The sequence below is a fragment of the Sinocyclocheilus rhinocerous genome, unplaced genomic scaffold, assembly GCF_001515625.1.
Source record: "Sinocyclocheilus rhinocerous isolate Xijiao unplaced genomic scaffold, SAMN03320098_v1.1 scaffold952, whole genome shotgun sequence".
In the NCBI taxonomy this organism is placed as follows: Eukaryota; Metazoa; Chordata; class Actinopteri; order Cypriniformes; family Cyprinidae; genus Sinocyclocheilus; species Sinocyclocheilus rhinocerous.
The window spans coordinates 333566-347979 of NW_015641498.1; the positions used below are offsets into that span (position 1 = coordinate 333566).

The 14414-nt window shown below is 35.1% G+C and overlaps 1 protein-coding gene across 1 annotated transcript in view; it reads left to right on the forward strand.

Moving 5' to 3' along the window:
- Positions 1-1540: 1540 nt before the first annotated feature.
- LOC107755144 (vezatin-like) overlaps positions 1541-14414 on the forward strand; it is a 24417-nt gene continuing 11543 nt past the window's right edge. The window contains exons 1-6 of the mRNA XM_016571847.1: positions 1541-1835; positions 2959-3096; positions 6436-6620; positions 9231-9512; positions 13724-13861; positions 13959-14106. Coding sequence (XP_016427333.1) covers positions 1788-1835; positions 2959-3096; positions 6436-6620; positions 9231-9512; positions 13724-13861; positions 13959-14106 — 939 coding nt within the window. The 5' untranslated portion in view covers positions 1541-1787. The remainder of the gene's footprint in view (positions 1836-2958; positions 3097-6435; positions 6621-9230; positions 9513-13723; positions 13862-13958; positions 14107-14414) is intronic.

Here is a 14414-nt window from a genome sequence, read left to right on the forward strand (position 1 = left end):
TATAATTAAAAAGGAAGTAAACACTGTAAACAACAGGGCACTCAGTATTCTGGGAAGTTTGTGTGCATTGGGAATCATATTTTTTCAAATAAAGCCAAGGTAACACTCATTTTACATACAGCACACAGTGAAAATGACATGAATATGACAGTGTGCAAATGCATAAAGTGCAGCATCATTTGAAATCACGAGTTTATGATCGTGCGTCTCCAGTGAAGCTGAAATCTCCACCTGTCCGCATTCAATTCACACGGATTGACCGTCACGCAGAGAACACGTGATCATGCAGGATACAAATGCACACTTCACAAGATCTCACAACTGGATCCGACTAAGTTTGTGAAATTAAATGTTCATTATTCATTCAAAGATTTGTTTATATGATATAAATGCGTATTTGCTGAATGCTGATCATGCAGGATACAAATGCACACTTCACAAGATCTCACAACTGGATCCGACTAAGTTTGTGAAATTAAATGTTCATTATTCATTCAAAGATTTGTTTATATGATATAAATGCGTATTTGCTGAATGCTCACGGCAAATGAGAAAGTATTATGTTTGCATTTCTATTACTAATAATATAATACATAGTATACATTTTAATTCCTTTATTTAACAGTTCTATCTGATTATTAGATAGACTTCTATCCGTATTAGACAGAACTGTTAACGATGACGAACAAGAGGGAGAATGTGAGCACTTGTGTGCTCAGGCGCTGCCGTTCTCATCGCTGTCAAAATAAAAGTCCCGCCTCGAACGCATCGGCCAAACAGCATATTCATGTGATTTTTACCGCAGCTCGTCAGTGAACAACGGCTCTGTGTAGTTAATGCTGCTCAATGTGAAAGCCCGCACGTGATGGAGATTTACCGCTGATTACAGAACCGGCTTTCTGACAAGATGCGCGTTAAATATCGCATGCGATTTATCGTGCAGCCCTAATATATATATATGTGTGTATATATCTCAATGTGACTTATCAGTCTTCTCACTACAAGTTTTAATGCCACTCACTGCATATGGTTGTGAAAATGAATAGTTTTATGAAATTTTAAAAATGTCCCTTCATTTCTCATGTTTGTCTGGTTTTATATTTTGTCAGGGCTTGAATGAAAAATCCTGATAATAACAGAAAATAAATAAAAAGAGGTAAATGATTAAATACATCTAATAGTGAATATAATTTTTTTTTACAGGGAATATAGTGTGTTTCTAGTTATGATTCATTTAATTGGCTAGAAAATGTCTCTATTAAAAAAATAATCTACTAAAAATAATCACAAACACAAGAAAATTCATTGGTCAGACTCAGAAATGATCGAAATGTGTATTTGGTCAGATTTGTGTATTTGGTCAGTTGTTGGCATATGTTGTGCTGGTCAGATTTTTGACATGCTTTTACAATGCTCTATATCGCCACGTACAATCCAGACTTCAAAACAAAAACAGTTGGATTCAGTTTGCTCTCATTCGGTGACCTAAAATCAGGTCTTTCGCCGCAGGCCAGTTTAGCAGCTCTCTCACATCAATAAACACACGCCAACCGATTCCTCTCACTGCAAATGAGCTTTAGAGCAAAAAGATCCAAAGTTCGCGACGGGTGGCAGCAGGCAAAACCTCAATGCAGGATTTGCCCTAATAAGAATATGAGAATTATAAACCTCTTTAGCAACTCAAATCCAGTGGCAATGGTAAGCAGTGGATATGCGCCTGTGATTCTGGATCTCTGCTTGGGAATTGGGAGCTTTAAGAGTGTCGGATCTACTTCCTCTGTTGAGCGATGGTGCGTTTGAGAAGATCCAAGACAAGAGTGAGGGACACGCGAGAGGTAAGGGAGGAAAAAGGCAGGAAAGGATGTTGTTTGTAGTGTTTTTCCTCAGAGAAAGAGAGAGCACAGCCCTTTCCTGAGAGAGATATCGGAATCATGACCCCTCTTTTTCTCTCCTCCCTTCCTCTCCATATTACTTTCACTCACTTGTTCATCAAATTATATTTTTTCTGTGTGTGTGTGTGTTTCTTTCCTTTCTCCTTTCTCCATTAAAAGAATGGCTGCTGCTTTGGATGGCAAATGTGAATCGAAAACCTATGCTGAAATCAAATGTGTTAAAATGCATGTAGGTCAATGACTTGACAAACAGAAAACATATTTTTTTTATACATTCTGTAACTTGTATTACAGTGCAATAATTACACCTAAGGAAATTACACATCTGATTTTAACACATTTGATTTTTTTGTAATTTGTGTGTGTGTGTATATATATATATATATATATATATAATATTATTATTATTATTATTATTATTATTATTTAGTTTGGTATTTGATATATTGTAAAAAATGTCAGGATGGCACAATTGTCCCTAGCTCTGAAGTTCCTTGAATAAAAATATTTTTTGGCATTATTTTAAACAAACAAACAAACAAATAAATAAATAGTGGAGAAGTTTTGTTTTAAAATATTAGTGTTTTGCAGGAATTAATATTAATTTATTTATTTAGGTGGGGCATGATATAAAACAAAAATATAGAAAACATTTTGTCGGATCAGTCAGTGTGTTATAGCCAACATAATATAATATAATATAATTTTTAAAATTCATATTATTGTACCTTTTTATGACATGGTAAGGTTAGTTCAGGCAGTCGAATAGAAAAATCTCAACAAAACCTTATGATATTCATTCACTAAAAAATGTGTTTTAAAACTTTTTTGAAAAAAAATGGTACATTTGCATATTCAGGATGTAATGTTATTACTTTTTGCTTGGTGGTTGCACCACTTGACATTCTTTCTTTCTTTAAAAAAAAAAACCCTATTAAACCTAAATAAATATTAGATTCCATAAGAACTTCGATTTTAAATCATTTTTTCCTTTCCGTCATCTTGGATATCCTCATTTGTCACTGACCCATGTTTATTTCGAGTTGTGTCTCTTTGGCCCCTCCAGAACTCTCCGCTGTTCCAGTACTTGCAGGATCTAGGACACACAGATTTTGAGGCATGTTCTCCCATTTCTCAGGAGGAGGAGCCAAGCGCTGGTGGAGAGGAGGCACGGTTTCCTCAGGATATCCTCCCTTCTCACAGAGTGAGCGTCAGCACTTACCTTTTCAATACGCTTACCGTACAGCAACCTCAGTTTTGTATAGTGTTTAATGAAAGATCTTAATCCTTGGAAAAACTAAATTTTTGTAAACTTGAGCTGTGCTGCTTGAATGAACAGAAGCGGATTAAATGCTAATCTGAATGGTGTTTTGTAACCAGCAGCTTTTGAAACACACATTGAAAGGTCAAATTAGAATCAGACGGATCCAATGCGAAATATTCATTTTGTCATTATTTATACACTATCAGTCAAAAGTTTTTGAACAGTAAGAATTTTAATGTTTTTTTTTTAAGAATTCTTTAGAAATTAAAGTTGAAAAGAAATTATATAAATTAGTACTTTTGTTTAGCAAGGATGCTTTAATTGATCAAAAGTGATGATAAAGACATTTATAATGTTACAAAAGATTTCTATTTCAGATAAATGCTGTTCTTCTGAACTTTCTATTCATCAAAGAAACCTGAAAAAACGACTCCGCTGTTTTTAATAATAATAATAATAATAATAAATGTTTTTTGAGCAGCAAATCAGAATATTAGAATGATTTCATAAGGATCATGTGACTGGAGTAATGATGCTAAACATTTAGGTTTGATCACAAATAAATTAGATTTTAAAATGTATTCAAATAGAAAACAAGTTATTTTAAATAGTAAAAATATTACTGCTTTGGCTGTATTTTGGATCAAATAAATGCAGGCTTGGTGAGCAGAAGAGACATCTTTAAAGGGGTCATATGATGCTTTTTTAAAGATCATTATTTTGTGTATTTGGTGTAACAGAATATGTTGACATGCTTTAATGTTCAAAAAACACATTATTTTTCAAATACTGTACATTATTGTAGGTCCTCTATGCCCCGCCTCTCTCAAACGCTTCGTTTTCTACAAAGTCCCTCCTTCAGACAAGTGCAGTCTGCTCTGATTGGCCAGCTGAACCAGTGCATTGTGATTGGCCGAACACCACAAGCACCTGTCGGAAATGTAACGCCCCTTACCATAATCACGAGCTTCAAACTACAGAAGAGTCAAGTTTTAAATAGGAAAAATATAGAAACTCTTTGGTCATTTTTGAGCGAGATGCTAACGGTCTAATCAGAATCAATGATCTATGCTAAGCTACAGCTAAAAGTGCTACCGCCAAACCCGGAGATCGGCTGAATGGATTCGAAAACGGTAAAACTCAACTGTTTAACTTTAGGGGTGTTGGAAAATGAGCCTATTTTCAAAAATAGTGGAGTGTTCCTTTAAAGAACAAACAAAGCATGTGCTGAATAAGTATTATCACTCCAAATTATTTGTAATTGGAAAAAAGTGTTACAATTGGCTCCTGTTACAATAGTCACCAGTGTGAAATTGTGAAGGCCGGTTTCATGGTCACCTCAGAAACAGGAAGTGATGAATGACTGTAGAATTTTCCAGTCTCTTTTGGGAATGTGCTGTAATTCCACTCAGTGTGTAAATAGAGCTCATTCCTTTTGGCAGAGCAAAATATTGTTTGTGTGTGTGTGCGCGTCTATACTTTATTTTAGAATTTATTTGGAATGTTTCCACGTTGAACATCATTATTGTGTTTAGTTTACACAGTTCAGGCTGTCCTTGTTTGTGTTCCCAGTCTACGATGTGTCTCTCTCTCACACACAGACAGTCTTTCTCTTTCTGTTCTTTAGTTGTCTGACACACACTCAAAGCATCTAGAATGTGAGTCCTACAGCAACGGAATACTAAAGACATGAAGAAAGAAAAGAAGACAAAACAGGCAGAACCTCCTCAGTGTGTGAGGAGGAATGCACATTATACTTTCCCAAAACTATAGTCACTTTCTTTCTGATTTGTTCTGGCATTTCAAGATATCGAATCTGAAGTTTATTTCTTTAAATGTTTTGTATTTCCATTATCTTTCTTCGTTTCAGAGGATGTTTAGTATGTAGGCTAAAATGGTAAAAACCACAGACAATGTGGTTTGTGTGTTCATGACCCAGACAGGAATCAATAATCGGTCTGTGGACTGCTACTCAAGAGGACATAATAAACATACCAGCATCCGATACTTTTAATAAAGCTGTAAATGAAAGACACTCTTCAAGGCTACATTTATTGGATCAAAAATACAGTAAAAACAGTAATATTGTGAAATAGTATTACTGTTACTAAATTACTCTAGTCTTTACTGTCACATGATCCTTCAGAAATCATTCTAATATGCTGATTTGCTGCTCAAGAAACATTTCTTAATATTATCCATGTTTACAATGGTTGTGCTTAATATTTTTGTGGAAACCATGATACCATGATGAATTTTCTCAGGATTCTTTGATAAATGGAAAGTTCAAAAGAAATAGAAATCTTTTGATATGGTACTAAGATTATCCTATTAAAATCAATGTGATAAACAAACTAGATAAAAAAGTTTGTCAAGACAAACTTTAAGTTGGCTTGAAAAAGCCTGACCAAAAATTTTTTTAAAGTTTTAAAAATTGTTTTAATAGTTTGACGGTTTTCAGTCTGAAACAGTTTGAAGTTTAAAGTAGTTTTAAAGCTTAAATGTTTTGAAGGCAATACAGTCAGATAGATAGATAGATAGATAGATACATGTAGATGGATAGATAGATAGATAGACCGATAGGTATAGAAAGATGGGTAGATATAGAAAGAGGTAGATAAAGATAGTTATAGAAAGAGTGATAGATAGATAGATTAGAAATATTAGATACAATAGAAGCTTAAATGAGTTCATATGGCTTAGAAATTTGGTTGCTAGGGTGTTGCTATGTGGTTGCTAGGGTACTTGGGGTGGTTGTTAGGGTACCTGGTGTGGTTGCTAGGGTGTTGCTATGCAGTTGCTAGGGTACTTGGGGTATTTGCTAGGGAGGTTGCTAGGGTACCCGGGCTGGTTGCTAGGGTATTGCTATGGGTTGCAAGTTCAAAAGAAATAGAAATTTTGATCTGGTATGTTAATTTTTTTATAAGTGATTTTAAATTTAAATGCCAAATAAAGAAATTTTCAAAACAAATTTCTCAGTTAAAGCTGATTTCTGTATAAACTGAGTTTTGTTAAAAATTATTTATTTTTTGGTTTTACTTGCCTTTTTTCACATAACATAATAACTGATCCCATCTCCATAGAGTTTGCTTAATCTAACTGATACTAATCACTTTATTTCAAAATCAATTTGATAAAACTGAGATCCAGAGACCAAGATCCTGTCGTGCATTACAGTACAGAAACCCATTATTGCTGCAAGGCAGTGGAATGATCCGATAATTAGATTGATTTGCTGCCACAGAAAGATTGTAATCAACTGTGTTTGTTTTCCCGCAGGACGCTGCCTTCCGCCAGTATTCCCTGCGCTGTCTGTTATCTCAGGATGTGCTGTTGCAGGAGGATGTTGAGCTGATCGAGCTCTTGGATCCGAGCGTGCTCTCTCTGGGCTCCACTGATACCGTCTGCCCCAGTGCCAGCATTTCTGTGCCAGCGCCACGCTACCTCTCGCCACCCTCTATACGGTACACACTTACATCAATACCAACAAAAAAACCTTTAAGGGATAGTTCACCCAAAAACAAAAATTCTGTCATTAATTACTCGCCTTCATATCGTTCCAAACCCGCAAGACCTTCATTCATCTTCGGAACACAAATTAAGATATTTTTGATGAAATCCGAGAGCTTTCTGATTCTCCATAGACAGAAACACAACTGAAATGTTCCCAGGTCTAGAAACGTAGCAAGGAGGACATCGTTACATACTGGTAAAAAATGTATAGCCTGAATGCACTGTAAGTCGCTTTGGATAAACGCGTCTGCTAAATGCATAAATTTAATAAATTTCATTTAAATTTAATTTAATTGAATCGTTATTGCTAGGGTGTTGCTATGTGGTTGCTAGGGTACTTGGGGTGGTTGTTAGGGTACCTGGTGTGGTTGCTAGGGTGTTGCTATGCAGTTGCTAGGGTACTTGGGGTATTTGCTAGGGAGGTTGCTAGGGTACCCGGGCTGGTTGCTAGGGTATTGCTATGGGTTGCAAGTTCAAAAGAAATAGAAATTTTGATCTGGTACTAAGATCTAAAAGTAGTCAATCAAAAAAGTAGTCTTATTATATTACCTAAAATGTGTGATGTAATGGATTACATTATTAACAACTATTTTTTTCATTTGGCATCAGTAACGGACTACATTTTGTTAGTAATGTACCCCAGTTTTAAATACCCCATAAATTTTTTAGATTAGTGCAGTTTTCACAGTGATGTTATTGCTAGTTAGTGGCAGGTAGTTTTTCGACAAAGGCAGGACATCATATTTATTTATTTATTTGTTGGATTTAAAAAAAAGTTGAGTGCAAGATGAGTTTGCTTTTTCTCCCATCCACACAGAATTTAGAAATTGTCTTTTCTATGCCATGACAACCATTAGGTCATTGAAATATGACTGCCCAAATTCGCATATTAACACTTATTCGGTCTTCAGTTACTTGACTTGCTCTGATGAGTGATCTTTAATTTGTGTGATTTTGCAGAAGGGTGGTGTTTGGAGGCTGGTTGATGCTCTGTGCAGTCTGAATCCTCTGCGTCGAGACAGCGCCACCCGCTGGCAGGAGCAGCAGCTGGTGAGAGTGAAGCTCAACATACAGCTGGATTTCGGTCATGTATAAAATATGCATAATCACATAAATATTTAAGGGGACAATAGTTGTTTGGTGGTGTGCAGGGTTGCCAGATCTGCTTTAGAAAAGCAGCCCATTGGCCAATCAAAATGAGCTCAGTTTGACCAATTATTAAACTATCCCAAATTCTAGTGGAAATACCCAAACTCTAAATATGCAGGTCCCATACCTAAAATACATATTTAACAGTCACTGTTGTGCACAATTCACAATTTTAACTTGAAAATCACTGTACTATATTGTATTAATAATTAACACCGTCTGTTTTCATAAATAAAATTGTCGTATGTTAAGATTGACGGCTAGTGAACAAAAGTATTTGGTAGGGGTGGTAATCCTTTATTTTTGAACATTCAAAAATGAACTATTTGCAGCTGAAAAAAAAAAAATGTTTCTAAATATGTTTTATGGGTGAAAAATGCTAATGTGAATAAATTAAAATAATAAAAGAAAAGGCGCTTGAACAGTTTATTTAAAATTAAGTATAAAACTATTAAATATAACGCTGTTGTTAAATATAGAAAATTTAATATTTGTTTAACTACGTTGTTAAACGTATATATTTAATTTAAAATAATTGTAAATGTATTTGGCAAGTTTTACTGAATTGTCAAATAAAGCAACTGACAAAGGCTTTTAAAAATGCTATTGAAGTTTTTTTATACAGAAACACAACTGAAATGTTCCCAGGTCTAGAAACGTAGCAAGGAGGACATCGTTACATACTGGTAAAAAATGTATAGCCTGAATGCACTGTAAGTCGCTTTGGATAAACGCGTCTGCTAAATGCATAAATTTAATAAATTTCATTTAAATTTAATTTAATTGAATCGTTAAAATAGTCCATGTGACATCAGGGGTTCAATCATAATTTTACGAAGCTACGAGAATGTTTTTTGTGCGCAAAGAAAACAAAAATAACGACTTTATTCAACAATTCTAATCCTCCTTATCCTGTCTGCAGCGGCGTGAGAGTATCACGATGCATACGCTTGCTTCCGCATCATGTAAACGTTAACGTTTACGTTTACATGAAGCAGAAGCAAGCGCATGCGTTGTGATACTCTCTCCACAATGGCGGCGCACCGCTGCAGATGTGATTTGGAGGAGAAGACTTGTTGAATAAAGTTATTTTTGTTTTCTTTGCACACAAAAAGTATTCTCGTAGCTTCGTAAAATTGCGGTTGAGCCACTGATGTCACATGGACTATTATATATCCTTACTACGTTTCTGGACCTGGGATCATTTCAGTTGTGTTGCTGTTTATGCAGGGTCAGAGAGCTCTCAGATTTCATCAAAAATATCTTAATTTGTGTTTCGAAGATGAACAAAGGTCTTACGGGTTTGGAACGACATGAGGGGGAGTAATTAATGACAGAATGTTCATTTTGGGGTGAACTAACCCTTTAACGCTATCAGCTTGATATGTTACTGATGTGTTTCTGTGTTACAGGGATGTGTCTGTTTTGGTCGGGCTGCTAGCTGTCTTGCTCGGCGTGTGTTTTTCGTACCCTGACCACGAGCAGGCTCTGTGGCTGTGCATTGTCCTGGTGTGTGTTACGTGTGCGTGTCGTGGTCTGTCTCTGTGGCGTAAGGCCGTTCTACAGCGGCGCGTTCAGTCTCTGGCCGTCCAGCTGGAGGGTTTGGTGAACAACAGCCGAGCGCTGACCAGTCTCTCTCGCAAGTCACTGCGACTCATACAGGAGACAGAAGTCATCTCACGAGGTTTCACCCTGTAAGTGTCATCACACACACACACGTGTTGGTATTGGTGGTTTACGGGGACTCTCCATAGGCGTAATGGTTTTTATACTGTACAAACTGTATTTTCTATCGCCCTACACTTAAACCTACCCCTCACATGAAACTTTGTGCATTTTTAGATTTTCAAAAAACACCATTTAGTTAGTTTTTTTAAGCCTTTTAAATTACAGGGACATAGGTAGTGTCCTCATAAACCACCTTCACCGTGTTATACCTCTGTCATACCCATGTCATTATACAAATTTGTGTCCTCATGAACCACATAAGCACACACACACAGACCCCAACCACTTTAGTTAGTCACATCTTATCAGAGGTGGACAGTAATGAAGAACATTTACTTGAGTATTGTTTTTTCTGAAAACTTATGACTTTAACTTCATTACATTTTAAAGACAAATTTAATACTTTTCACTCCACTACATTTCTATCAAGGTCCTCGAAGTAGAAAGTCGTTTCTATTAATTTCTCTTGTAGGGCTACATGAAGTGATTTCCCCGCATTTTTTGAACACTGGCCAGTTGCAAATGTGATATTGGTAACACTTTATTTGAAGGTGTCCTTGTTACACGTTACATGTACTTACTATTATAACAACAATAAATGATGCATAATTTAAGTAACCCTAACCCAAACCCTAATCCTAACCATATAGTAAGTACAAGTAGTTAATTAATATTACTCAGTACTTAAATGTATAATTAATGAATAATTGATCACAGACACAGAACAACAACACCCGGACTCTGTTTTAATCATTCTCGGGGACTTTAATAAAGCAAATCTCTCCCGTGAACTGCCAAAATACAGACAGCACATCACATGTCCCACCAGAGACAGTAATATATTGGATTTTATTATCTGTGTTTTTTGTTCTGTCACTGTCATTCTGTTACACTGTGGAAGCTTCTGTCACGAAAACAAATTCCTCGTATGTGTAAACATACTTGGCAATAAAGCTCATTCTAAAGCTCATTCTGATTACACCGTAACAAGGACACCATAAAATAAAGTGTAACCGTGATATTTATTTACAACAATTCAATAAGAAGTTAATATTGTGATATATATTAGACACAATATTGTCTAATTTTGCAAAATTGTGTAAACGAAAATATTACCTATAAAGCCACAAAAGAACTGTTTTGCATCTTCTAACAAAACTCAGTAGGTGTTTGACTTGAAGCAGATCGTTCTGTGTATGACATTAAAGTACCGCGAGAGCGATTAGAGGGCATTTTTGAAATGTTTGTTTTGATGTCAAATAAATCTGTTGCTGTTTTGCTTTTTTGATAAGCAGTGTTGCTGTTGTAAAGTTATACAGCTACAGTTGTGTTGCTGGGTTTTAAAGCAGGTTTGATTTTTTTTCTTCTTATCAGTCTGTATTTACAGCAGTTTCACTGTCTGCTCGGTTTAAATGTGGATGAGTTAACACTTTCGGTTAACTCGCTTGTTTCGTTTCTATAGGTTTTTAACGCTCTAAAAGCTCTTTATTCCAAAGATACTACAAGCTAGTCAGTGTATTCAGTAGACGTAATGTATTTTAAGTTTCTTCAGAGGTATAAGGTATTGCAAGTATTGCGTACAACAATAATTAAACTGCACTGACTTAAAAAAGGAAATTTACTTTTGGTACTTTTAAAAGCAAGTACTTCTGTACTATTACTTAAGTAAAAATCTGTCTTTACAACTTTCACTTGTAATGGAGTAATATTTGACCAGCAGTAATCTGTACTTTCACTCAAGTAATGGAATTGTGTACTTTGTCCACCTCTGCATCTTATTTTATGTTTGTTTATGTGGTTTATTTCCGACACAGAATTAGAAAATATAAAATATAGAAAAGGTAATTGCAACTTTATATCTCATTCTGACCTTTTTTTCTCACAACTGTCAGTTTATATCTTACAATAAAATTTTTTCTTAGAATTTCAAGATTATGTCTGACAGTTGTCAGTTATAAACTTGTAATTGCTAGTTTACATCCCAAAATTCTGACTTTTTTCCCTCAGATTTCTGAGGTTACATCTCACAATTTTCAGTTTTTCTCAGAATTCTGATTTAAATTTTTTTTTCAGCGTTTGACTGCCCCCCCCCCAAAATCACTGTTCTGACTTTTTGTCTCAGAATTGTGATTTTACAACATGCGACTACTAGATGTACACTCATATAATTATGAGAAAGTCCGAATTGTGAAATGTAAAACTAGTTGTGAGATATAAACTTACATTCTGGGAAAAAGGTCGAAATTGTGAAATATGAACTCCGAATTCTGAGAAAAAAATTAAATTGCGAGATATAAACTCTCAATTACGAGTTTACAACATATAAACTTGGAACTATGAGGAAAAAAGTCAAAATTGTGAGATGAAAAACTCGCAATTTTGAGATGTCGTCAAGAGTTGTAATTACCTTTTTAATATTTTTACTTCATGGCGGAAATGAGCATTATTTATGAAATTTGACTAGTTGCAGTGTTTTTCATTTTTGTGAGATTTTGTTTTCTGCATGAAAATCAGTGATTATTTCTGCGTCCGTTTTGTACTAGACAGTTTTGCAGTTGTTTAAAGCTGAAGTGTGTTCTTTCTGTGCAACTGAGTAACTCTTTTTCAGACAGGTTTCCTAAACACTCCTGTTTATAGTCGCTCAAACCAGCTGAGCAAAATGCTGGTTAACGTCACCTTATGAATGGCATATTTATAGTCAACTTTAGAGTCTGGACATGAATATGGGATGGATAGGAGAAAGTATTTTAACATTTCAACAAAATATTACACACCTCATCTTTAAATTTTAGGATTTTTTTAACTGTATTCCTGTTTGGAATGATATGTGGATTATTTGACTTAATTGGTGCCTTTTTTTTCCAAATGTGTTATTATTTCTGGTGATTTGGAGAAGCGGCTCAATTTTGCACGACTCACAGTTTTAAATGTTCCTCATTTTGAGTGGAAATATGAGCTTGAATCGCTTCAAATTTTCAGTATTTAGAATTAGTCATTTTGAGCTGTTAAACTGCAGGACTACTAACGTGGCATGCTATATAAACATGTAGCATACTTTCTTTTTTTGTTGTTTACAAATATAAGTAAAATAAATAAAAAAAAAAGTATAATGCATGCGAGTTACTGGCATGGGCTCATGTCCTCTATATAAATGAATACCTGTTATGTGTATTTGTGTATGTGTTTAGATATAGATTTAATAATTTAGTTATATGTCTATGAGGTTTGTGTGCTCTGTGGTGTGCATGTTGAGTGTAATTTGTCTTTCACTAGATATAATAAGTGTAATTATTATTAGTAATATTGCCGTTCGTGATTTATTACTTTAAAGAAATTCAGTCTTTTGTCTAGCAAGCATGCATTAAATTGATAAAAAGTGGCAGTAAAGATTTCTACACTGTTACAAAAAAAATCTATTTCAAATCAATGCTGTTCTAAATTTTTTGAAATAGTGTAGCATGAGCAGCACAAGTGTTTTCAACGTCGATAACAATCAGAAATGTTTCTTGAGCAGCATATTAGAATGATTTCTGAAGGATCATGTGACACTGAAGACGAAAAGCTGAAACTTTAGCTTCTCCAATCACAGGAATAAATTACATTTTAAATATATATTCAAATAGAAACATTTTTATTTTAAATTATGATAACATTTCACGATATTATTCTTTCAAAATACATTTAAAAAAATCTTACTGACCAAACTTTTGAACTAGTGTTTTAGTTTGTCATTATTTGTTATTTTTGTGTTCTGTGTTACGTTGTTACATAGTGTTAAGGCCCGTTCACACCAAGGACGATAACTATAAAGATAACGATAAAGATATAGTTCTAAAAATCGTTCTCAGTATTAAAGAATAGCAGAGTCCATACCACAACAATAACAATAAAGGCACAGAGAAACGATATCGTTGGAATCACTTCCAGAACGATTATTTCCAGCTGATGAACGATACAAACATTGACAGCCAATCAGAATCCATCCTGCTGTAACGAGCTGGAGATTTTAAAGCGGCAGATGAGCATGTGCTTAGAATAAACAGACGATATCGTTCTTGGTGTGAATGGGGCTTTAGTCTTGTAGTATTATGTGTTGTTTGTGATGTGTGTCTGCCCTGATGGTTCTCGGACGTCTGCACAGTTGGATCACATTTCACTTGTCAAGTTTACTCGACAGGGTGAGTGCCGCCTGTCCCTTTAACAGGGCGGGGCAGCTTCGCAGCCAGCAGCTGATTGGTCTACGGAAGGTGGCCTATCAGAGTCTTCGCTGCGCATTCCGAGCCTCTCGCCTTGCCACATGCGTCATGCTCAAGTCATATCCTGATCCAACAGCATCATTTGTGATCAACAGCTTTTACAATATGATTTCGGAACATTTTATTCACTTGGTCAAGTCCTTGACTGTGTTTTACATTTCCGCTGAACTCGGAGATTGACAATGTCACCAACTACGTGTCCACCGTGCCAATCAGAGAGCTTGGTCTCGGTCTAGGGGTGGAGCATCTTTCTGACGATCAGGCACAAGAACTGACCAATGATTACAGTCTGCCTACACTCAAGGTACAGAAACTTACACTGTTGAATAGTGCTGAACGCCATAGCTGAATTTCTTGAAATTTTTGATATTCTTGATATTTGATAGTGTTTTGACAGTATTTAGGTATGATGATGATCATGATATATATCAGATTTTTTGTGAAAGTCATTTTTATTCTACCAAAGGCACTCGTTGAATTGTTCGTTTGTTTGCATTATAACAATAAAAAACAATATTTACCTACTTATATTTTTCATGAAACATTAAAAAAAAAAAAAATTTCGGTTACACAATATTTATCTTGTAAAGATACTGTTTTTTTTTTACTATT